We start from the raw sequence: 24983 nt of genomic DNA on the forward strand, positions 1-24983 counted from the left end.
TGTACAGCTAATGAAGTTAGTTTTGTCAAAATGTGATATTTGCAACTCAAGCATGAGATTATTTGCATATACTCAGGCCAAACATTTGCTCTCAAAGTAATTTTCTAATGAGGTAATGAGAGTCTTAACATACAGAAAATCTAAAGCATAATATGTGTTTAAAAGTGAAAGCCTAAGAAATGTTCAGAGAATGAAAGAATATGACTGTTCCAGGCAGAGAAGTTGTATTAACAAGTATACTAACGGGCCAATATGTGGCCAGTGCTCATGTAACCCACATACCTCCTGGGTGTGGTGCTCTATCCCACCTAGTAGCACTGAGACCACTTAAAGAGGCAGATAAAATGAGTCTGAGCTACAGCCTTAGCTAACAACCAGTTAGCTTTTGGCTCAAGCAGTAAGCTCCAGAGATCCCAGGTTCGATCCTGCCTGCCATCGACTGGAGTCTGTTGGCCTTCCTCAGCTAGGGGAAGTATGTAACCCACACACCACCTGGTGTGGTGTTCAGTCCCATCTAGTGGCATCAAGACCACTTGGAGAGAGAGAGATAAAACAAGTCTGCCCTAGAGCCTTGGCTAACAGCCAGTTAGCTTTTAGCTCATGCAGGTGAGGCTCATGCACTAAGCTTCAGAGACTCCAGGTTCAATCCCACCCACCGACGACCGGGGTCTGGCAGTGTTACACTTAGATGGAGCAACAGAAAATTCAACTTCCTGGTAATCCTCCTTGCGTGCATATGCCAGTATGTACTCTACTGAATAACAGTCTGGCAGCCAGCGATGTTCTGATGTGCTGTACTAGTCATTACATTTACAACCTCTAAAAACATTAAATGTGAAAACATTTGGGCTTGATTTCCTTTTTCTTATATCAGTGTAAATGAGAACTAACTGCAAAGCAGTTAGTGATATTATACCAGTGTAAAACTGGATTAAGAGTAAAATAAGACCCTTATTGTTAGTTTAAACATTTGTTCAGTAACTAACAGACCTCAAAGTGAATTAAAATGGCTTGGTTTCCTGGAATCTTATCTGGAAATATATGTTGCGTTAGTTTCATTTGAGGTGGGGAAAGAAAGATAAAAAAGCAGTGCGACAAGAGCCAGTAAAATCAGATTGGCCTATGCAGACATATGATGAACATTATCTTTGCCATCAGCCATTCCATAGCATTGTGAAATGACACTATCAGCAATTGTGTCCCATGCTTCATTTTCTTACAACAAAGAAAAACATCTATCATTTCCTTTGTCAGGATGACTAAAACTAGAGCTAGACATAACTCTACAAGCCAGTAAAGCTTGAAGGATCACTAGAGTAGATATGGGGACAGAGTAGGCAACAGGATTTGTTATACAGGGATTGGTTCCCTGCAAATACTCATCAGCAATTACACACCACACCACAGAAACACTAACCCAGGAACCAATCCCTGAAACAAACCCCGTTGCCTACAGTGTCCCCATATCTACTCTAGCGACACCATCAGAGGACTTAACCACATCAGCCACCCTATGAGGGGCTCATTCACCTGCACATCTACTAATGTGATATATGCCATTATGTGCCAGCAATGCCCCTCTGCCATGTACATTCTCTATGAAAAAGAATAAATGGACACAAATCAGACATCAGGAATAATAATATATGGAGATATCCTATCTCCTAGAACTGGAAGGGACCTTGAAAGGTCATTGAGTCTAGCCCCCTGCCTTCACTAGCAGGACCAAGTACTGATTTTGCCCAGATCCCTAAGTGGCCTCCCCTCAAGGATTGAACTCACAACCCTGGGTTTAGCAGGCCAATGCTCAAACCACTGAGATATCCCTCCCCCCTATTGGGGGGGGGGGGGTTAACACACAAAAGCCAGTAGGAGAGTACTTCAATCTCCCTGGACATTCAATAACAGATTTAAAAGTAGCCAGCCTTCAACAACAAAAATTCAAAAACAGACTTCAAAGAGAAACTGCAGAACTACAATTCATTTGCAAAAGTAACACCATTAATTTGGGCTTGAATAGGGACTGGGAGTGGCTGGCTCACTACAAAAGCAATTTTCCTTCTCTTGGTATTGACACCTCCTCATCAGTTATTGGGAGTGGACCACATCCATCCTGACTGAATTGACCTTGTCAGCATTGGTTCTCCACTTGTAAGGTAACTCCCTTCTCTTCATGTGTCAGTATATTTATGCATGCATCTGTAATTTTCACTCCATGCATCTAAAGGAGTGGGGGAAGGGGGGTGCTACCCATGAAAGCTTTTGCCCAAATAAATCTGTTAGTCTTTAAGGTGCCACCAGACTCCTCGTTATTTTTGTGGATACAGACTAACACAGCTATCCCTTCTGATACTTAACTCCCTTTAATATCAATGGGAGCTAGGTGTCTAAATACATTTGAGGATTTGGGCCCAAATGCATTATGCTTGTTGGGATTCCCTCTGAGACTGCTTTCAACTCAACTTTCCAAGAACTCAGTTTGACTCTGGCCTTCATTACTCAGGTATCTTTATTTCATGTACAGCAGTGCTATGCTCAGTTGATCAATTCAAATGCAAGAGGGATGGATACAGGGTACATCACAGCTTCAGAGTTTCCCAGAAACCCTCTCCTTTTACATCCATTACATACCTTATTGCATTTACTATATAACATTACACACTTTTTGATTGGCTTCGTTACTTTGCAGGAACCAATCCCCGTACAGCATGCATGGTCCATGCACTGTCCATGGTTCGACGTCCTCTTTACCTCATCTCTACGTTCTTAACTTATTTTGTCTCTTGTTATCCAGTTCATAGTAAATAGTTCCCTGGGTGTTCTCCCTCTTATCTTAGTTGGCTCAGACATTCTGTCGTCTTAGCCTACTGACACATTTACTTGTCTTATTTAGCACAAACATTCTGTTTTCAACCTGATGATTGATTTACTTCCCTAATTCTGTCTTCCAAAAGATGAGGCCTCCCTCCATGTGTAAATTACTCATGTCAGGCCAGGCCTCAGCTACAGTGCTAAGTAAGTAATGATAATAAAGGTTTCCCTCAGTGACAGTTTTGGAACCCTATTGCTTTCAGTGGGGATGCCCAGATATAAATGAGGGCAGTGAGGTTAAAAAGATGATCATTAACAAGTCTGTCAAAGATAGTGAATCATAAAATAAACCATTTTGCCCTCCACGTAATGAGTTGGTTCTCAGGGCTAAGGTTAATGACACTATTATATCTTTTCCTTTTAATACATTAAACAAGCAGTTATGGCTGGAAACAGGAGGAACAAATCTGCTGAATGTCAACCTGCCATTTTTTACAGCATCAGTTTTCAGTTTTATGAGCACAGTGCTCTTCCATTGAAGTTCATGTGACTTTTCCCATGCACTTCAGCTGAAGAAAGAGAAGGCTCTAAATGCCACTTGTCAGTTACTCACCCTGATTTCTGTAATTACACCATGTGGCTCAAAAGACCAGGAGCCTTAAAAGCGCATTTATTAATTATTGCAAAAAAAATTAGTGTTTGATTAGAGCAATGTGGTGTGAGTGAATATCTGACCTCAATGTTAATTTGTCCTTTAAGTACCGTGCTACTAGATGTAGTAAGAACATGTCACTTGTGTCTGTATAAAGTAACTCATGTGATCTTTTGTAGTTTTACTCTGACATTTATACATTGCAGTTTCATTCTGGTTTTTATTTGTAAAGAACTTTTAAAAGCTTTAAAGAATAAAAAATTTGGGCCACATCTTTGTTGACATCAATGGGGCTTCACTGTCCTACACCAGCTTAGGATCTTATTTCACAGTTGTACCGGTGATATCAATTCTGAGACTGTGTCTGATTCTTCATAAGAAGTTCAATTAAGCAGTAATCATGTGTATCACATAATCAGTGATTGTGACAAATGCTATTAAGCCACATTCTGAGTTATTTGTGAGATGTACACAGTCCCCGGGCAATCTGGTTAAGTTGGTTTGAAGTTACTGCCAACATTAAACTTTTTTACTACCAGTTTGAATAAGTATTGAATAAAAAAGTATGAAAATAAATGATAATCTACTATCCCAATGAAATAACATTCTCTGATGAGCAATATAATCTTCCACAGTTCTCCTTTCCTTCTATTCCCCCATTCTGATCATCTCTGACCTCCTGTATAACACAGGCCATAGACCTTCCCCAAAATAATTCCTAGAGCATATCATTTAGAAAAAATATCCAATCTTGATTTTTAAAATGGTCAGTGATGGAGAATCATCTACACCCTTGGCAAATTGTTCCAAGGATTAATAACTCTGATCATTAAAAATTTATGCCTTTATTTGCAGTCTGAATTTGTCTAGCTTCAACTTCCAGCCATTGGATAATGTTACACCTTCCTCTGCTCGACTGAGGAGCCCATTATTAAATATTTGTTCCCCATGTGGGTACTGTAATCAAGTCACCCCTTAATCTTCTCTTTGTTAAACTACATTTTTATGTTCCTTGAGTCTATCACTAAAGGCATGTTTTCCAATCATTTAATTATTCTCATGGCTCTTTTTGAATTGTGGGCACCAGAACTGGACATGGTATTTCAGCAGCAGTAGCACCCATGCCAAATACAGAGGTAAAATAACCTCTCTACTCCTACTCGAGATTCCCCTGTTTATGCATCCCAGGATTGCATTAGCTCTTCTAGCAATGACATCTCACTAGGAACTCATATTCAGCTGATTATCCAGCATAGCCCCCAAATCTTTTTCAGAGTCACTGCTTCACAGGTTAGAGTGCTCCATTCTATAAGTATGTCCTACATTCTTTGTTCCTACATGTATGCCTTTATATTTAGCCATATTAAAACACATGTTTGCTTGCTCTGTTTACCAAGCAATGTAGATCACTCTGAATCAGTGACCTGTCCTCTTCATTATTTTTCACTTCCCTAATTTTTTTGTCATCTGAAAACTATCAGTGACAATTTTATGTTTTCTTCCAGGTCATTGATAAAGATGTTAAACAGCACAGGGCCAAGAACCGATTGCTGTGGGAACCCACTGCAAACAGACCTGCTCGATGACAATTTCTCATTTACAGTTACATTTTGAGAACAGTTAGCCAGTTTTTAATCCATTTAATGTGTGCCATATTAATTTTATGCTATTCTAGTTTTTTAATCAAAATGTCACCAAGTCAAACTCCTTACTGAAGCCTTGGTACATTATGTCAATACTATTACCTTTATCGACCAAACTTCTAATCTCATAAAAAGAAGATATCAAGTTAGACTGACAGGATCTATTTTCCATAAACCCGTACTGATTGGCATTAATTATTTTGCCCTTCTTTCATTCATTATTAATTATGGTAAGTCCTTTATCAGCCACTCCATCTTGCCGTGGATTGATGTCAGACTTTCAGGCATATACTTACCTGGGTCATCCCACTTACCCTTTTTAAAAAATTGGCACAATATTGGCTTTCTTCCAGTCTTTTGGAACATCTCCAGTGATACAAGACTTATTGAAAATCAGCATTAATGGTCCAGCAAGCTCCTCGGCCAGCTCTTTTAAAACTCTTGGATTCAAAGTTATGTCGACCTGCTGATTTTAAAATGCCTAACTTTATTAGCTTTGTTTAACATCCTCCAAAGCTACAAGTGGGATGGAAAGAGTGTTATCATAACCATATGATGAGATTGCATCATCTGTTTTTCCACAAGTATAGAACAAAAATATTTATTGAACCCATCTGCCTTTCTGTATTGATAATTCTACCATTTCCATCTAGCAATGGACTGAAATCACAGGGATTCCAAATTCCCCCTTCAGGATTCAGAAAATCCTTGTGTAAATAGCCGTGCTGTTCTTGTTTTTGCAGGTCTCAATGGAGATGATTTCCTGGCGCTAGGCCTGCGTAATGGCAGTGTGGTATACAGCTACAATCTGGGCTCTGGCACGGCCACTCTCATTAGTCAGCCACTCGATCTGACACTCAGTATTCATGTGATCCATCTTGGCAGATCTCTCCGAGCAGGCTGGCTGAAGGTAAGGGATCATACCTTTTTTTTGAGAGACAGCTATCAAACTGAAAGTGGTTTTCCCTAAAGGACAGTGTGATCTTTACCATACCCCTGTAAATGTGCCATCAAAAGAAACTGTTAAATAGCTACAGGAAATGAAAAGTTTTTAAAATTATTTTATTCATGTGTTTCTTTATTAAGATAATTGGGAAGCAAAGGGGAATCTCTTGCTGAAACATGCCCATTAGGAATCATTTCCTTTGTTGTAAGTAGTGTAAATGTTTTTATCGACAGGTGGATGATCATAAGAATAAATCCATCACATCCCCAGGAAGGTTGGTTGGGCTCAATGTCTTCAGTCAATTTTATGTAGGCGGCTACATTGAATACACTCCTGAACTCTTACCAAATGGATCCAAATTTGAGAATGGCTTTCAAGGTAAGAACCATTTTAAAGAACCTCCTAATACTATTTTCATCATAATATTTGTAATGCCTATAAAACAATTATGTAAAAATAGGTTGTCTTTTTTTGAAAAAAAAATAGTTTCTTCATTTGAATAGCTTAGGCGAGGGTTTATATTTCATTTTTTTTCATATTTCATTTTGATAAGAAGCAGGATGCTTGTAAAATGTCCCCATTGTTGCTAGTATACATTACTATGTTTGTCATGATTAGCTGTTACATTTGTTTTAGTGAATGGGAACACATAGGAAGGATATCTCCATGGTTTTAAGGCATGAGATTAAGACACAGGAGAGTTAAATTCTATTTCCAGATATCAGTGATTTGGGAAAATCATTTAACTTCTTTGTTAGTTTTTTCTTTCCTAAAAATTGAGAGCATAACTCTTCCCTGCCTCTTGGGGGGGTTTAGCGAGACAAGGTGGGTGAAGTAATATCTTTTATTGGACTTCTGTGTGTGAAACAAGCTTTCGAGCTTAAATCGAGCTCTTCTTTAAGGGAGGATGTAAATTGTTCAAGTTGTCTGTTTAATGTTTGTAAAGTGTTCTGAGACCCTTAGATGAAAAATGCTGTAGAAGTGGAAAGCATTGTGTCATTTATTATTTTGTTTTGATTTTAATTAGTGTAAGCAAAGTTCCAAAAAAATTGTGAAGGTTCAATTGCCAGGTAGATACGAGCCCAAGATGCTTCTCTAAAGCTGTTGTAACTTTTTTTTTTTTTTTTTTAAATGCTGACAAGTCTCGCAAGAAGAAGCTTTATTATGAGATTTTCAGTACATGTTTCAGGTCAGGCTGGAAACACCATGAAAACAGCCCTTCCTAGAGTCCATGCCATTCCTTCTTCCTCACATTATCCTCTGCCCTCGTACTTCAGCCGTGATCAGGAATGGACTACCTTTCATTATGAGAGGTAGTTCAGACTCTTCTCCCAACCAGATTTTAGTTTCTTTGGATACTCTCATTAGCAGGAGTGGTGCTAGCTGGGTAATGGTGATGTGGACAGTTAGTTACCTGCTAAAAACTATAATTAGGTTGCCAAATCTATGGTATTTTTTCCTATAAAGCAGGAATCTTTTGAAGTTCACCAATTATTAATTGTGCTTTGCAAATGTCTTTATGTATTTGTGTTTCTTACTATTTATTTTTTTAAAAGGTTCTGACCCATGCTCTGAGTGTTAATATACTACATTTACACATATGGTGTCAAAATATAAATTCATAATATAAATGATCAAATAGACTGCTCATAATTACTGCTAAAACTTAAATATTAGCTCTCCCACCTGTTTTCCTATCTAACCGATTTACTGTTTTCTTCCAGTTTGGGCCACTTTACTGTATTTTCTACTCTATTTTCCCAGGCCCAGTTACGCAAACAAACACTCCTTTAAACAGAGGTCCAACCTTATGTCTTGCTGTTCCTTTTCTCTATACTGTGTCCTTTTCTTTTCCTGGATTTTCTGGTCCTCTCAATTTTCTGTGCTTTCTTTTCCTTTCATGCGCATCTTTGCCTCACTGTGCCAAATGTTGCTGGTATAATAGTTCCAATCCAGAGTGATTCTGTTGGAATCAACAGCTTTACACTGATGGTGTAAATGAGTGCAAAATTTGGCATTGCCAAATTTGGCTCAGATCCACACATTTTCTCTCCCTCCCTTGCCTTCACCAACACCATCAATTCACCTATTTTCTGCAGTTCATTCCATGACGCCACTCACATCAGATCATCCCATTTCTACCCTCCAGATCACGTTCCTAATCACCCAGTCATACAAACCCATCCAAAGTCAGGCTCGGAAACACTCCTCCTCAGAGTTCCCACAATCCCCTCCCTGCCTGTTCTTCCAGTTTAGAAATTACCCTAAATTCAAGATCATATGTACATTCCAGGGTCAGAAATCCAACCATCCCTCAGGCTCAGAAACAACATCCTTCCCCTCCCCTATACGCTTCTCTGTTGCTGGGATTGAAATAGTAGGAGCAAAGATAGCAGGGAAACTTGGAATGAGGTACATCAGCGCTTCAATGTCCCTCCTGTTCCCAGTGGTGCAAGGAAGCAGGTATGGTCAGGTACAACATACCATTCAGATATTTATTATACCAGAAAGACACATTTTCAGAACCTCAGGGCTCTCCTGGGAACCGCAGCAGCGAAAGGAGCAGAACGTGAGGCCAGCAGGGGGCCCTCAGCCCTGCTCCCAGCCTGGTCCTCCAGTGGGTCTGTACAGACCCCAGACAGGAAAGAGGAGACGCAACTGCATTGAAGGGCTGGGGATCAGATATCGGATAGATTTCAATTGACCCTGAGTCTAAACCAAGATAAAGCAAATCTGATGTTTGAAGCCATCTCTTTGCTTTGAAAAGAGATGGTTCACAAGGGAAGAGATACTCACTGCTCCTTAAAATTTATCACCACACTTCCGAGTCTACATGTGATCTAGTCAGCACTGACAATGTGTTTTAAAGTATGCCTAAAAATAAATCTCTAACCTAAATCTTCCTTGTTGCAAATTAAGCCCATTACTACTTGTTCTACCTTCAGTGGACATGGAGAACAATTGATCATAGTCCAATTTCTAACAGCCCTTAACATATCAGATGTTCCACCCCAAATCTTCTTTTTGCAAGACTAAACATGGCCAGTTTTTTAACATTTACTCAAAGGCCAGGTTTTCTAAACCTTTTTATCTTTTTTGTTGCTCTCTTCTGGAGTCTCTCCAAATTTGTCCACATCTTTCCTGAAGTGTGGTGCTCAAAACTGGACATAATCCTCCTGCTGAGGCCTCACCACTGCCAAAAGGAGCCAGGCAATTACCTTCCATTATTTTACAGACAACACTCCTCTTAATACAGCCCAGAATGATATTATTATTTTTTTTTTTTTGCAACTGCATTATATTTTTAATTCAGATTCAATTTATGGTCCGCTAGAACCTCTCAGATCTTTTTCAGCAGTTCTACTGCCTAGCCAGTTATTCACCATTTTATAGTTGTGTATTTGATTTTTCCTTCCTAAGTGATGCTCTTTGCACTTGTCTTAAATGCATTTCATCTTGTTGATTTCAGACCAGTTCTCCAATTTGTCAAGGTCGTTTTGAATTCTAATCCTGGTCTCCATAGTGCTTGCAATCCCTTCCAGCTTGGTATCCTCTACAGATTTTATAGTTTCCACTCCATTATTCAAGTCATTAATGAAAATATTGAATAGTACCAGACCCAGGACTGATCCCTGCAGGACCACACTAGATACATCCTCACAGTCTGACAGCAAACCATTGATAACTACTCTTTGAGTATACTCAGCCAGTTCTGCACCCATTTGATAGTAATTTCATCTAGACTACATTTCCCTAGTTTGCTTATGAGAATGTCATGTGGGATGGTGTCAAAAGCCTTACTAAAGTCAAGAGATATCACATCTACTGCTTCCTCCCTATTCACTAGGCCAGTAACCCTGTCAAAGAAGAAATAAGTTTGGTTTAACATTTTGTTCTTGACAAATCATGGTGGCTATTCCTTATAATCCTATTATCCTTTAGGTGCTTACAAATTCATTGTTTAATAACTTGTTCCAGTATCTTTCCAGATATTGAAGTTAAGGTGACTGGGCTACATGTCCCTGGGTCCTCTTTGTTCTCTCTTTTAAAGAAAGGTACTATGTTTGCCCTCCCACATTCCTCTGGGACCTCACCCATCCTCCAGGATTCCTCAAGGATAATTGCTAACAGTTCCAAGATTGCTTCAACTAGTTCCTTCAGTACCCTAGGATGAATTTCATCAGGCCCTGCCAATTTTAATACATCTAACTTATGTATGCATTCTTTTAAATGTTCTTTCTCTATTTTGGCTTGTGTTGTTTCCATCTTGTTAATTTTAATTGTGTCGAGTGGTCCTTTTTAGTGAAGACTGAAGCAAAATAGACATTAAACACCTCAGCCTTCTTGATGTCGTCGTTATTAGCTCTCCTTCTCCACTAAGTAGATGACCTACACTTTCCTTCATCTTTCTCTTGCTCCTCATGTATTTAAAGAACCTCATCTTATTCCCTTTTTGTAGCTCTTGCTAGTGCAGCACATTTTGTGCCTTAGCCTTCCTGATTTTGTCCCTACATGCTTTTGCTATTCTCTTGTGTTTCTCCTTAGCTTCTCTCACTCCTTCCTTTCCTTAGAATCATGAAATCTGTCATTTCATGATCACTTTCACCCACATGTTATCTTCCACACACATGTGGGAGTTACTTACTTAAACTCTAAGACTAAGTTTATGGGCTTTGTGGCTGCAATGCCAGGGAGACAGCGAACAAGAATAAGACCTTGAGGGAAGATTCTTACTACAACTATTCTGCAACTCTCTGGCATAGTGTTGGATGTTTTTCTTTTTTGGCTTTGTTTATCAAAATAGTTTAATTGTGTGCAGCAGGCATAAGGGTATGCGGCCTTCTGGAGCCTATGTGCCTTATATACCACAGGTATTTTGGTCTTGAAAGGACCCTTATATAACAACACCTTTCATCATTCATCCCACCAAGGAAATTTAACCAACAATGTCAAAAAGGACACCGTCTGTGGAAGTGAAAGGTGATCTAGAGCAAATAAAACAAATAGATACATAGCAGAGGTGCCAAGCAAAGGGCTAAATTATGCTTGCCCGTTCATAGATGCAATAAGGTGGAAGCCCTTCCTTTTCCCTTCCCCCCAATGCACTGAGGCAGATATAATTTGGGCCTAGAGGGAAGATAGTGCTGCCAGTAGAGTAGCACCCAAAGAGTATTTCAAGGCTTAGATGGGGCCATTACCCTGACTTCCCTTTGTGCCAGATGGGCATCATATCTCCCCCAAGTGACTTCTTGCTCTGGCAGCACTTCTTCTTCCTAGTACATGTCCACATCATAAAAGGCGTAATTTGGCCCTAAGCAATGGGGCAATTAGATATGTATAGTTACAGCGCGGGGGGAGTTGCCTGCTTGCGATGCCTTGAAGCGATCTGGAAATTCATGATTGATCATCGATTCCATGCATGGCCCTTGTGATGTGGACATCCTTCTGATCTCGAGCTCTAACAATAACATAGTCAAGAATGTGCCAATGCCTGGAGCGAGGGTGTCTCCAAGTGGTCTTATGCTTCTCATTTTGTCTAAAGAGGGTGTTCATGATGACTAGGCCATGTTCTACACATTTGCTCAGGAAGAGGATGCCATTGGAGTTAGCCTTTCCTACTCCTTCTTTTCCAATAGTGCCATTCCAGAGATCTGACTCCCACCCGACTCTAGCGTTAAAATCTCTGAGGAGAATGATTTTGTCCTCCTGGGGAATGTTGGTCAAGACTCTGTCAAGATCTGTATATAATTCTTCCTTGATATCCTCGATAGAATCAAGCATTGGGGCATATGCACTGATGACAGTAGCAGACTGATTTTTGCTGAGTTCAAGATGAAGTCATAAGACGTTCATTGATTCCTAAAGGAAATTCTGTAAACTGACTGACAAACTTATTCCTAATTACAAAACTGACACCATGAATATGCCTGTTCTCTGCAGATTTTCCTTTCCAGAAAAAGGTGTAGCCTCCACCTTCTTCTCTCAGTTGACCTTCAACTGGGCACCTTGTCTCACTCAGGGCAGTGACATCGATGTTATATCTCACAAGTTCCCTGGCAACGATAGCAGTTCTTCTGGGGGAATAATCACTTCCTTCGATCTGCTGGCAATGCTCCCACTAATACAGCCCAATATGCTGTTGGCTTTCTTGGCAATGAAGGCATGCTGCTGACTCATATCCAGCTTCTCGTCAACTGTAATCCCCAGGTCCTTTTCTGCAGAACTGCTGCTTAGCCAGTCGGTCCCCAGCCTGTAGCAGTGCATGGGATTCTTCCTTCCTAAGTGCAGGACTCTGCACTTTTCCTTGTTGAACCTCATCAAATTTCTTTTGGCCCAATCCTCCAATTTGTCTAGGTCACTCTAGACCCTATCCCCACCCTCTAGCATATCTACCTCTCCCCCCAGCTTAATGTCATCTGTGAACTTGCTGAGGGTGCAATTAATCCCATCATCCAGATCATTAATAAAGATGTTGAACAAAACCGGCCCCGGGACCGACCCCTGGGACACTCTGCTTGATACTGGCTGCCAACTAGACATTGAGCTGTTGATCACTATCCGTTGAGCCTGACAATCTAGTCAGCTGTCTAGTCACCTTATAATCCATTCATCCAATCCATACTTCTTTAACTTGCTGGCAAGAATACTGTGGGAGACTGTATCAAAAGCTTTGCTAAAGTCAAGATATATCACATCCACTGCTTTCCCCATATCCACAGAGCCAGTTATCTCATCATAGAATGCAATCAGGTTGGTCAGGCATGACTTTCCCTTGGTGAATTCCATGTTGACTGTTCCTGATCCCGTGGGACAACCGATATGATCTTCATTGCCCACTAAATCCACGAAAAGTCTTGGGAGCAAAATCAGGACCAGTACATGGCCTTCTTCGATTTGACAAAGGCCTTTGACTCTGTCAGTCACAAAGCCCTGTGGAAGGTGTTGGCCAGATTTGGCTGCCCTCTAAAATTTATTAAGGTCCGAAGGTTTTTCCATGATCAGATGACTACCACGGTTCTCTGTAATAGCCTTGAGACGGAACCTTTTGTCATCAAAATTGGGGTTAATCAAGGATGCGTTATTGCCCCAACCTTGTTCTCCATTTATATAGCAGTCATTTTGGTCCTCGTCAAAGATCACCTCCCCAATGGAGTTGACATTCAATACAGAATGGATGGGCAGCTTTTTAATCTTCGACATCTCCGCTCGAAGTCTAAAGTCTTCAGGGCATCCATTACTGATCTTCAGTATACTGATGACTCTGTCATCTTCATGCACACTGAGAATGACTTTCAGTTCATATTGGATTTTCTTGCACAAGCTTACCGAAGCCTAGGACTCTCATCCAATATTGAGAAGACTAAAGTGCTCTATCAACCTGCTTCAGGCCTTGCACATGACCCACCACAAATCACCATCGAGGGGGTCAGATTTTGGAGACAGTCGAGCACATTTGCTACTTCAGCAGCCAACTTTCTCAAAACACAAAAATAGACAGTGAGACCAGTACAGGATCCAGTGCGCAAGTGCTTCCTTTGGGAAATTGCTCCGATACGTTTTCATGAACCGTGACCTACGACAGGACACCAAGATCTAGGTCTAGAAGACAGTTGTTGTTCCTACGCTCCTCTACAATTGTGAAACCTGGGAGACCTATTGATAGCACCTCAAGAGTCTGGAGAGCCAATGATGGCTCCAGAAGATCCTTCGTGTCAAGTAGCAAGATTGCCGCACTAACGCCAGCATCCTTGCTGAATCCAATTTCATCAAAATTGTACCAGCTTCACTGGGCTGGACATTGTGTGCAGATGCCAGACTCTTGCCTCCCAAAAACAAGTCCTCTACTCTCAGTTCATCCATGGTCAGAGATCCCGTGGTGGTCCAAGGAAATGCTACAAAGACACACTGAAAGCATATCTTAAAAAAAAAAAAAAAAAAAAAAAAAAAAATGATGTGACATCACAAGCTGGGAGGAGCAAGCCACCAACCGACCCCAATGGTGCCATATCCTCCATCAGGCAGTGTCTCACTTTGAGGAGAAGCAGCTTGCCCTCGATGCTGAAAAGAGAGAGAAGGAAGGAAAAAAGAGAGAACTTTGTCCCAGCAGGCAGTTGGCCCGCCACGAAATGTCTGTACTTACTGTAGGTAGATTTGCCATTCCAGGATCGGACTCCTGAGTCATCCCATATGTGAATCCATGGTAGTGATCCTCGTCTAATCAAGGGATCACCAATCAATCACAGCAGAGTGACTGAAGCTTACACTTCAGATAGGTTGGTGTAGATTGTAAGCTCCTCTGGGCAGGGGATTATATTTTTCCCTATGTTTGTATAGCACTGAACGTTCCAATGGTGTTCAGTAATAACAACAAACTGGCACTTGAGTGAGTTTTTTTACCAATGGCTGCTCCCAGTGAGACATTTGCTTCCTGTGTACTGGTGTGCCTGGGCAGTCTGGCTGTTTGGATTGCTGCGATGAACAGGCCGGGGTAGAGGCCATCCAACTGATATTGCTAGAACACATATTACATTACCAACAAAAAACTAAGGAGCACTGCATAGCACAAAACACTGTGGGACATGTGGTCCATCTTCATGCAGGCCATAGCTGCATATCTCAATGCAGGCTACATTTCCCAGCTTTGCTGATTGCAGTTTTGGGTACCCTTGCCTGAAAATATATGTATTTTTTTGGTCAGTTTAGTTCCAATTAGGATAAAGGCTGTTTGAGCTCATCAGTTGCTCAAACAAAAGTGACAAGTTTTCTGACGGAACATTTGTATAAGAAGCGTAGTGGGAGAAGATTAAAAAAAATCTATTTTAAGAATATCACAAAAACATGTTCTGAAGACTTTTTCTTTGCTATTTGCTCATTAAAAGCAACCAACCCCAGAAGTAATAAAGGGAAAGGACTAAAGAGAGATAAAAGAGGCCAAAAAATGAGACTAAGAAGAAAATAACGCAGCAAACAAAAGCTGCATCTTTTTTAAAAAAAGATAGAAAGTGACAAACCAGATTAAGAGATGAGCAAGGATTAAGGGGAGTAGGTTGCACAATTAAGGCCCAGACCTACGTTTGGCGTGTTTTGCAGCCAAACTAATCTGAAAAGAGATTGGGGAGTACCCTTTCGGGGTATAATATGTCTCCTTTGGAGCACAGTCATTGCTATTTTCCTGATCCCTTGTGTGAGGCAAAAGGGAGCAGGAAGGCTCCTTGTGCTCTCTGAGTTTTCTACCCTGTGCAAAGGCTGGGCTTATATATTAAACTCAAAGGTCAGAGGTAGGGAGTGAAAATTCAGAGACTAAGAAGAAACTGGAGAAAAAATAAAATAAGTGAATAGAAAAGGAAATATGTGGCCAGTAGGCTATACACTACCTTTTCCGTGTGAAAAAACAGGGCCAGCTTCTTATGTCAGATTATTTCAATTGATTTACTTCAGCATCTGACCTCTGAGCTCACAAGTGGAAGTGGATTAGGTGGTTTCATTTTAGTCCTTATCTTGTCCCGTCCAAACTTATCAGCTAACCTCCCACAATTCGGCTCAGTTCTCTGCTCAAAAGAGGCCCAAAACTGGGAGAGTAAGGGGAATGCATGTCAGAACTGAAGGGGCATTTATTAGCAAAGCTCCCTCCGGGAGTTTGCATGACACCTGCCTCCACTGTTCCAGGCTCAAATTGTTAATGTTAGTCCCTCATCAGCACTCACAGATTTAAAAAAAAAAAAAAAAAATGGGAAAATGTAAACGAGAACTCAGTTGAACTCATGAGGCCAAGCAAGAGACTCCCTGGCACACTTAGTAACTGCTTTATTTACATTTGTTCGGGAAGCTGTTTCTAAACTGGATGCTTTGCAGGTAAGTATACAGTTAAACCATTTGTCACTACCAATGCCACCTTATTTTCCATGATGACCTTATCAAATCTTTAGAACTTGCTGTGCTTTCCTTCAGTGTTTACTGTTTACACACGTCTCCGGGAGAGGTTTAATTGGTATTCTAGCAGGATCTGAGGGAACAGAACATGCTTTATCCGTTGCTGACAAACAGCAGAAACATTAGTTAGGTTTGACTGAATGTGTGTTGAACAAAAAGTAACAGGATTAAAAGTATTGCAAATAGTCATCAAACTAGGTTATGATTACTTAACGTACATTCTAAAATTATGTTAGGTGGAAGTATAAACAAAACTGAAAAAAAATCTTGTTTAAGAACAGGGGAAAGGCACTTTTTTCAAAAATACATATTTTTAAACAAATCATTAGTTCATCTTTCCACAAAAAGCTAAGCAAGGATTATACTCAATGGTATTCAATACCAATACTTTCTACTAGACACATTTTTTGGTTATAATCTGTAAAGAGATAGCAATATCCCAAAATTAAAGGAAAAGGTTTTACTTTGGGGTGTAAAATTAGGTACCTAAATGAAGGAAGTCTGATTTTCAGAAATGCTAAACATCTGCAATTCCAGTGATTTCAATGGGGGTTGAGAATGCGCAGCGTGTTTTCAAATCAGGTCATTTATTATATGTCTGGCTGTAGGCACCCAACTTTGAACATTCTGGCCACAGTTTTTTTGATTAGTCATCAGAATGGCCAGCTTTGCTGGAGGTGGGGTGGGTGGGTGGGGGTGTGTGTGTGTGCGCAGTCTGGCTGTTTGGATCACTGGGACCTGCGTGGGTAGGTGGATAATCCAGCTGGATCACCTCAGCAGCAATCACCCAGCGTCAGTCAGGCTAGGTCTACACTACCCGCCTGAATCGGCGGGTAGAAATCGACCTCTCGGGGATCCATTTATCGCGTCCCATCGGGACGCGACAATCGATCCCCTAATCGACGCTCTTACTCCACCAGTGGAGGTGGGAGTAAGCGCCGTCGACAGGAAGCTGCGGAGGTCAATTTTGCCGCGGTCCTCACAGGGGGGGTAAGTCGGCTGCGATATGTTGAATTCAGCTACGCTATTCACGTAGCTGAATTTGCGTATCTTAAATCTACTCCCCCCTGTAGTGTAGATGTAGCCTTAGTTTCCTCACCCTATCCTCAGGGCCCAGCTGTGAATTTCTAGGCTCATTGGAATGATAGTGGCAAAAGCAAGATCAGAGTGGCTGATGATTTTCACCAAAACTCCACTGTCGCACCAGTCTTTTCTGGTACCATCCCCAAGAATCCAATCAAGTGGTGTATCAAATAGTAGCTGATAATGATACTATGCACTGGTGTGTGAGCTCTAAGAGGAGTTTGGAGATGTCTACCTGGAGACAGGACTATCAGGTCCTAACAGGAGGCCTTACCCAGCTCAATCCATGGTGAAAGGAATGTTAAGAAAGGAACTGAATCATCAGGGCTTCTCAATAGGTTAGTTTAAAGCATATTGTCTAGCAGAAGAAGATAAACTGACAATTAAACCTAAACCCAAGTCCTAAAGGGAGGTGATGAAGGGTGTGTTCATCAGATTATCACATGAAGCTGTATACAGTGTTTTATGCAGTGTTGTTGTAGCTGTGTTGGTTCCAGGCTATTAGAGAGATAAGGTGGGTGAGGTAATACCTTTTATTGGACCATCTTCTGCTGGTGAGAGAGACAAGCCTTCGAGCCACACAGAGCTCTTCTTCAAGTCTGGGAAAGATACTCAGAGTGTGACAGCTAAATACAAGGTGGAACAGATTGTTTAGCATGAATAGTTAACGCATATTTCAGGGAACCTGAGAGGTGGTAGGGTCTCAGAGCTTGGGCTTCAGCCAGAGCCTGAACATCTACACTGCAATTAAACAGCCCCTTAACTGGAACCACGCAAGGCTGAGTCACTTGACATGGGCCAACTCCAGGAGTTTAACTGCAGTGTAGACATACCGTGAGCTTCACTCACCAGTCACCTTCAGAGAGTGAGCAAGATCCAGACCCCAGAGCTCATTTTGAGAATGTGGAAAAAGGGGCTGAGTGGAAGAGCACTGGTGTCTGCCTCAAAAAAAAAAAAAAAAAAAAAGTGCCTTTTCCTTTAGGGGCTGGTGATCAGGGCAGCCATTTTAGGTGCCAACATTCATTTTCTGTTGTTTTTTGCAACAGTTTTGCTTGATGCCCTCTCTCTCTCTCTTGCATCTTTTGGGGGGAAGTATGGGAAAGTGCGGGCATCGAAACATTTTTTTGCCCTGGGCAGAAAAACACCAAGGGTGGTCCTGCTGACACTACTTCCTCCATAAGCGAGTACCAGCCCTGCCTACTGAAGGGGAGAAGGGAAATGCTGGATTAAACTTAAATTTTGCTGCATTTCCTCCATCTCTGCTGCAGCAGTGTGCAGGGAAGATGGGTTAGTGCTGCTCTGAGCTCCTGCCCACTGGTTTCCCTCTTCCTCAGACTAGTGGCCTGCAGAATAAGGAGGGGACTATAGCATGTGGGAAAGGACAGAAGACCTAGCGTTGGAGGGGAAAGAGATATGAGATGGGGCCAATAGAGCCGGAAGAAATCTGGATGTGGGTGGGAATTGGAGAAGAGAGCAGACTGGCGTAGTGTGTGAATGGAAGAGAGACAATGGTGTAAAAAAGAGGAGGACACAAAAGAGAGTAGGGAAAAACACTGTAGATAAATATACGTAAGGGGAGAAAATATATGAGGAAAATGCAAGTATTCTATGACCCAAAAGGTTTGCTGAATATGAGAGGGTAGCCATGTTAGTCTGTATCCACAAAAATAATGAGGAGTCCAGTGGCACTTAGACTAACAGATTTATTTGGGCATAAACTTGGTTTTTTATCCACGAAAGCTTATGCCCAAGTAAATCTGTTAGTCTTTAAGGTGCCATTGAACTCCTTGTTGTTTTTTAAAAGGTTTGCTGTCTGTGCTAACTAAATATTTAGAATCTGAGATGGGGTGCTGGAACAATTTATACAATGGGGGTACTGAGAGTCATTGAACCAAACTGTAAACTCTGTATATAATGGAATCCACTTCAAGCCAGGGGGTGCTGCAGAACCCCCAATATCTCTAGTTCCAGCATTTATGACCTGAGAAATGACCACACTCCACACAGTTTTTGCAGTCTGGCACAAGGTTCTTAAGAATGTCTAAGGTGACAGATGCGCCCTATTCTGTACCCCTCGTCGCCCAACTACTCAAGAATGTGAAGAGCTAGGTGTTAAAATTCTACACAGTTTGTAATTCATTAGTTTTTAACATACTATGCTTATGTCATGCTATAATATGCTTATGTCACTCATCTGTAGATATCTGGGAATCTGGCAACTCTATAAGGGACAAAACTACCTGCAGAACTTATAGTAGCCTGTCTTTAACCTACTAAATGCCAGCAATTGCCTGTGTCACTGGAGCATGAAAAGGTCCCTGTGCTCTACCCATTCTTAATTCATGAATAGTCTGGCCCCAGGGAGAAATCCAAGACTACAAATAGTAAAAAGGATTTGAAAGTCAAATCTCCTAGTGATGAATGTGTACATACATGCAACCAGATCAGGATTATATCCATACATTTTAAGCATAGAGAAATTACATTCAACTTTATTCCCAGCAAGGATATGAGGCTGCATGGGTGCATACAATAAATAGAATGTTGATGATAAATACCCAGACTGAGACAGACAGTGGGAATATTTAGTATGTTCTCTGTAACTGTTGAAAGTGCACGAATACTGGCATTGGGTAAACCCCTTGACATCCATCATGTCTATCAGTTGCAAATTTGCTTCCTCTATGATTTCAACAAATAATGCAAAATTTAAGGTAGGGCCTAATCCCTGCAGTACTGACCACCTGCCATTCCCATTTCAATGGGTGCTGTGGGTATTCAGTATCTCTCAAACTTAACTGCCACAAACCAGGTTGAAAAAGGTGTGTGTCCCTGCCCAAAGTTACACTGATTAACTAGAGCAATTTAAAATTGGACCTGTAGTTTAAACCAGTAAATGTTTGTGAGTAGCTCAGGGGTAAAATTTGCCCAGATTTCTAAACATACGTAAGAGTTGCTCTGATCATCACCACAAGGCCTAAATGGCTAATTCCAATTTTTGAAAATGCCTTGGTCCCAGATAACAAATGTAGTTAAGTGCCCAAGTCCTACTGAAATCAATGGTAGTTAGGTGCCTAAATACCTTTGAGGATTTGGGCCTTAGATGCGTGGAGCTAGAGCCACAAAGGTACTTAGGCACTTAACTGTCTCCTTAGGTGCCTGCATCCAACATCAAGTGAAAGGTCCTCTCACGGATCAGTAACTGGTTAAAAAGCAGAAAACAAAGCGTAGGAATAAATGGTCAGTTTTCAGAATGGAGAGAAGTAAATAATCATGTCCCCCTGGGATCTATACTGGAACCTGTGCTGTTCAACAGATTCATAACTGATCTAAGGGTAAACAGTCAGGTGGCAAAATTTGCAGACAATACAAAATTACCCAAGATAGTTAAATTCAAAGCAGACAGAAGAGTTAGGAAGGGATCTGCCAAAACTGGATGACTGGGCAACAAAATGGCAGATATAATTCAGTGTTGATAAATGCAAAGTAATGCACATTGGAAAAAATATTCCCAACTATACATACAAAATTGAGGTCTAAATTAGCTGTTACCACTCAAAAAAGAGAGCTTGGGGTTATTGTGCATAGTTCTCTAAAACAGTCACTCAATGTGCAGTGGCAGTCAAAAATGCTAACAGAATGTTAGTAACCATTAGGAAAAGGATTGATAAAACAGAAAAGCTCATCATGCCACTATACAAGTCCACAGTAGGCCCTCACTTTGAATACTGCATGCAGTTCTGGTCACCCCATCTCTAAAAAGATATAGTAGAATGGAAAAAGTAAAGAGAAGGGCAACAAAAATTATTAGGGGTATGGAACAGCTTTGGTAGAAGGAGAGATTAAAAAGACTGGGATTTTTCCTATTGGAAAAGAGATGACTAAGGGGTGATATGATAGAGGCCTATAAAGTTGTGAATGGTGTGGAGAAACTGAATAGGGAAGTGTTCTTTATTCCCTCACATAACAAGAACCAGTGGTCACCCAATGAAATTAATAGGCAGCAGGTTGAAAACAAATAAAAGGAAGTACTTCTTCCTACAATGCACAGTCAACCTTTGGAATTCACTGCCAGGGGATGTTGTGAAGGCCAAATTTATAAAGAACTAGATAAGTTCATGGAGGATAGGTCCATCAGTGGCTATTAGCCAAGTTGGTCAGGGATGCAACCCCATGCTCTGAATGCCCCTAGGTTCTGATTGCCTGAAGCTGGGATTGGACGACTTGGGATGGATCAGTAAATGATTGCCTGTTCTGTTCATTCTCTCTGAAGCATCTGGCACTGGCCACTGTTGGAAGACGGGATACTGGGCTAGATAGACCTTTGGCCTAACCCAGTAGGGGCATTCTTGTGTTCTTATTAAAGTACCATTGACTTTCTCAAGATCACTTCTCTGCTGCTGCCCAACCCTATAGATTCCTACATTTCTGCTGGTGGGCATGCACAAAGCTGCTCAAGTCCTGACACCACTCCATCATTAACAAGCTTCTCAGGGACCTTCCTCATACCTAAACCCCGGGAGGTTTCTCAGATTAGGCATTCTCCCACCCGTGAGGCCAAGCAGGTAGCCATGCTCAGAGCACACCTAACTCCCACAAAAGCCAGCTGGCAAGGGCGGGAGTATGTCTCAGAATATCCAGTAGCCAGTACACTCACCTGGGGGACACAAGACCCCATTTCAAATCTCTTGATTTGGAGCAGGAACTTGAATGTGACTTTCCCACATCTCAGGTGAGTGCACCAGCCACTGGGCTATAAAGTCAATCTCTGGCCTACTGACTATTAAATTGTTACACATAGTGGAACAGCTTCAACAGGGGAGACCAAGAGAAACCCAATCCAGAATACCCTATAGCTGGGGCCACGCAACCTCCTGCATAGCAAACACAACCATACTCCTTCTTCTTTTGCTTCGACTTTCTGTTTGTATTTTGAGGCTTATTCCCTTCGCTTTTCTTTTATTTTTTTCCAGGATGCATTTTTGACATAGAAGTTCGCACTGGAAAGGATCACCGATTTAAATCACCAGGGACTCCGGAAGGCCATCCCAACTCAGGTCGTAGTGTAGGACAATGTGAAGATTCCCCATGCAGTTTAATAAAATGCAGAAATGGTGGAATGTGCATGGAAAGTGGCTCTACTGTTTAGTGAGTATTATTTCAGTATACTAAAACATGAACGTGCTATATTTGAATGTTCATAGTGCGTTGAAAATAAAAATGGAAATCCATGTTACTTGTGAAGAAAAAAATATATGTTGGAGGACTGGTTGGCTTAGGACCTGGTTAAGGTACATAGAGCATGTCAACATTTTTAATACTAGAGTACTAAAATAATAATATTGTTTTTGTTGCATGGGACTCTCAAAAGTGCTCAGCATTGTCTAACTCTGCTTTGGTTAATGTTAATGGGAGTTTTATCATTCACTTTAAATGAAACAGAGTTAGGCTAACCCTCGGTGATTTTGAAAATTCCAGCTACAGTTAGTTAATAGTTGACATAGCCAAACATGTAAAAACAAGTAAAGATGTATTGCTATCCCAAAGAGGAGGCACTCTAAATGTAATATGCATGGTACAGCCCTGGCTGAGTTCCCCTTCCAGAAGGTCACCAGTCTGTTATAACTAGAGCCAACCATTGGACCCTCCACCATGCTTTCACACCACCTGGATCCAAGCAGTGTCCAAAAGTTCTTGGCCTCTAGGGCACACTCTCAAGATACAGACTCCCTGTCTGGCACCCCTGTTTGGGATATGAGCCCCCTCCCCCCCCAGTCCACCTGACCTTGACCCTGAGACCAGTGTATGTTCTCCCAGAGTCCACCTTTGTGGGCACTCTGGATTATAGTTTAACTCTTTGGGGACTCATGGCAGTTAAAGTAAGGAACGTGGGTTTCACAAAGGAACATCTTAAACACACACTTTACTCATAAATATTACAAAAGTTATAGATCCAGGCGAAACAGCAAACTCCTGAACACAATCCCCCTTAATATGGTCTCACCCCTTTTTGTGAGTCTCTATGTTTGGTCCAAGTTCTTAAGGGAGGCCACTCCTTCAGCCTCACTCCTCCTGCTGAGTCTTCTGGTTCTGGTGACTAAATGGCTCCTCTTGCTCAGCAAGCATGTCACTTTTAAAATAGTCTGACTTTCCTTCTGCTGGAATTTTCAAGGCTGCAACCCCATACGGGATTGCCAACAGAAAGTCATTAAAAGTCAATGGCTATGGCTGTACAGGGTACAGTTATTCAGTGTTGATGATTCTTTGATGGCCCTGTTTCAGTTCCCCAAATATAGCCTGTTTCTATTACAAAATAGACATTCTAATCCACCTGGAAGGTTACAATCATAATTGCTATATAATAAAGAGGAATTTATATTTGAACACAGATATAGTCCCCAAACTGTTACAAAGATACAAGAGGTGAAGGTAATAAACAGCCCAAAAACATGGAATGGAGAATGTGGGCAACGGTCGTGCCATCAATAATACACACGCATGCCATGATGGTTTTGCCAACTAATTATGGGATTGGGGTTTATTTTTTCCTTTTCTTTCACCTCAGGTCTCATAGGCAAGATGGTAGAAGTGAGATTTTAGGAAAATTTGAAAGAGGTAAGGGAGGATGGCATCTTAGATATGGAGGTTCTATTTCCTGATGCACCATAGACTTCCTACATGATCTTAAGCAAGACACTTGTTTCTCTGAGCCTGTAAAATGGGGATAATAGTGCTTCCCCCACCTCACAGGGATATTATGAGGATAAAAATATTAACGATTGTGAGAACTCAGATACTATATTGATGGGGGCCATATAAGTACTCTGATAGATTAACAGAGTCTATCTGTACAGTTTTATGGTTTCCTATCCACTCTGGGAAGAAACTCCTGTAGAATGGAAGCTAGAGACCTCTTGTTCCAGATGTTGCAACCAACCAGTATGATTAAATGTTATAAAATGCCTGTGGTGAGCTGTTTTGTGTGGACACAAGCTACTTTTTAGAATTCAGTATTGCAGCTGTGGGTCAGCACTTCATTGAAATGAACCTTGGTTTTGCAATAGATTATAACTCAACTGTAAAAATTTTGCTCTGTATGGAAACTTGGCTTTAAAGTTATTTACTGGGAGAAGATTATTATTTTTTACTTTGTTCATTTATTAGATACTTAATATAACTTTCTACAAAGATGTACTGATTTAAATCACTTAAGAAAACATGACACAGGAAAAGGGATACATACATTTTACATAATAAACTCTGTGTATGCACAATGTGTATGTAAAATATAGCCATACAGCTCCAGAAAATCAAATAACAATGTGGTGTGAGGGAAAAGGATTGCACACCTGACAAAGCCTGTGCTGATTTTGTGCTGCTGTTTTATCCCTTAAACTCCTGCAGAGCAGCAATCTATTTGTGATTTGGTTCTAATCACTCAGCCATAGTGCATTCCTATATTAAGTGTCACATCCCTACTGGCACAAGTGCAGGACCTTTCCTGATCCCTCCAGAGCCACAAAATCCTTATCAGAGGGGTAGCCGTGTTAGTCTGAATCTGTAAAAAGCAACAGAGGGTCCTGTGGCACCTTTGAGACTAACAGAAGTACTGGGAGCATAAGCTTTCGTGGGTAAGAACCTCACTTCTTCAGATGCAAGTAATGGAAATCTCCAGAGGCAGGTATATATCAGTGTGGAGATAACGAGGTTAGTTCAATCAGGGAGGGTGAGGTGCTCTGCTAGCAGTTGAGGTGTGAACACCTCAACTGCTAGCAGAGCACCTCACCCTCCCTGATTGAACTAACCTCGTTATCTCCACACTGATATATACCTGCCTCTGGAGATTTCCATTACTTGCATCTGAAGAAGTGAGGTTCTTACCCACGAAAGCTTATGCTCCCAGTACTTCTGTTAGTCT

The 24983-nt window shown here is 41.2% G+C and overlaps 1 protein-coding gene across 1 annotated transcript in view; it reads left to right on the forward strand.

The window, feature by feature from the left end:
* LOC117875510 (protein eyes shut homolog) overlaps nt 1-24983 on the forward strand; it is an 85455-nt gene that overhangs the window by 8812 nt on the left and 51660 nt on the right. The window contains exons 3-4 of the mRNA XM_034766894.1: nt 5850-6016; nt 6286-6430. Coding sequence (XP_034622785.1) covers nt 5850-6016; nt 6286-6430 — 312 coding nt within the window. The remainder of the gene's footprint in view (nt 1-5849; nt 6017-6285; nt 6431-24983) is intronic.

This window comes from Trachemys scripta, chromosome 3 (assembly GCF_013100865.1).
Source record: "Trachemys scripta elegans isolate TJP31775 chromosome 3, CAS_Tse_1.0, whole genome shotgun sequence".
In the NCBI taxonomy this organism is placed as follows: domain Eukaryota; kingdom Metazoa; phylum Chordata; order Testudines; family Emydidae; genus Trachemys; species Trachemys scripta.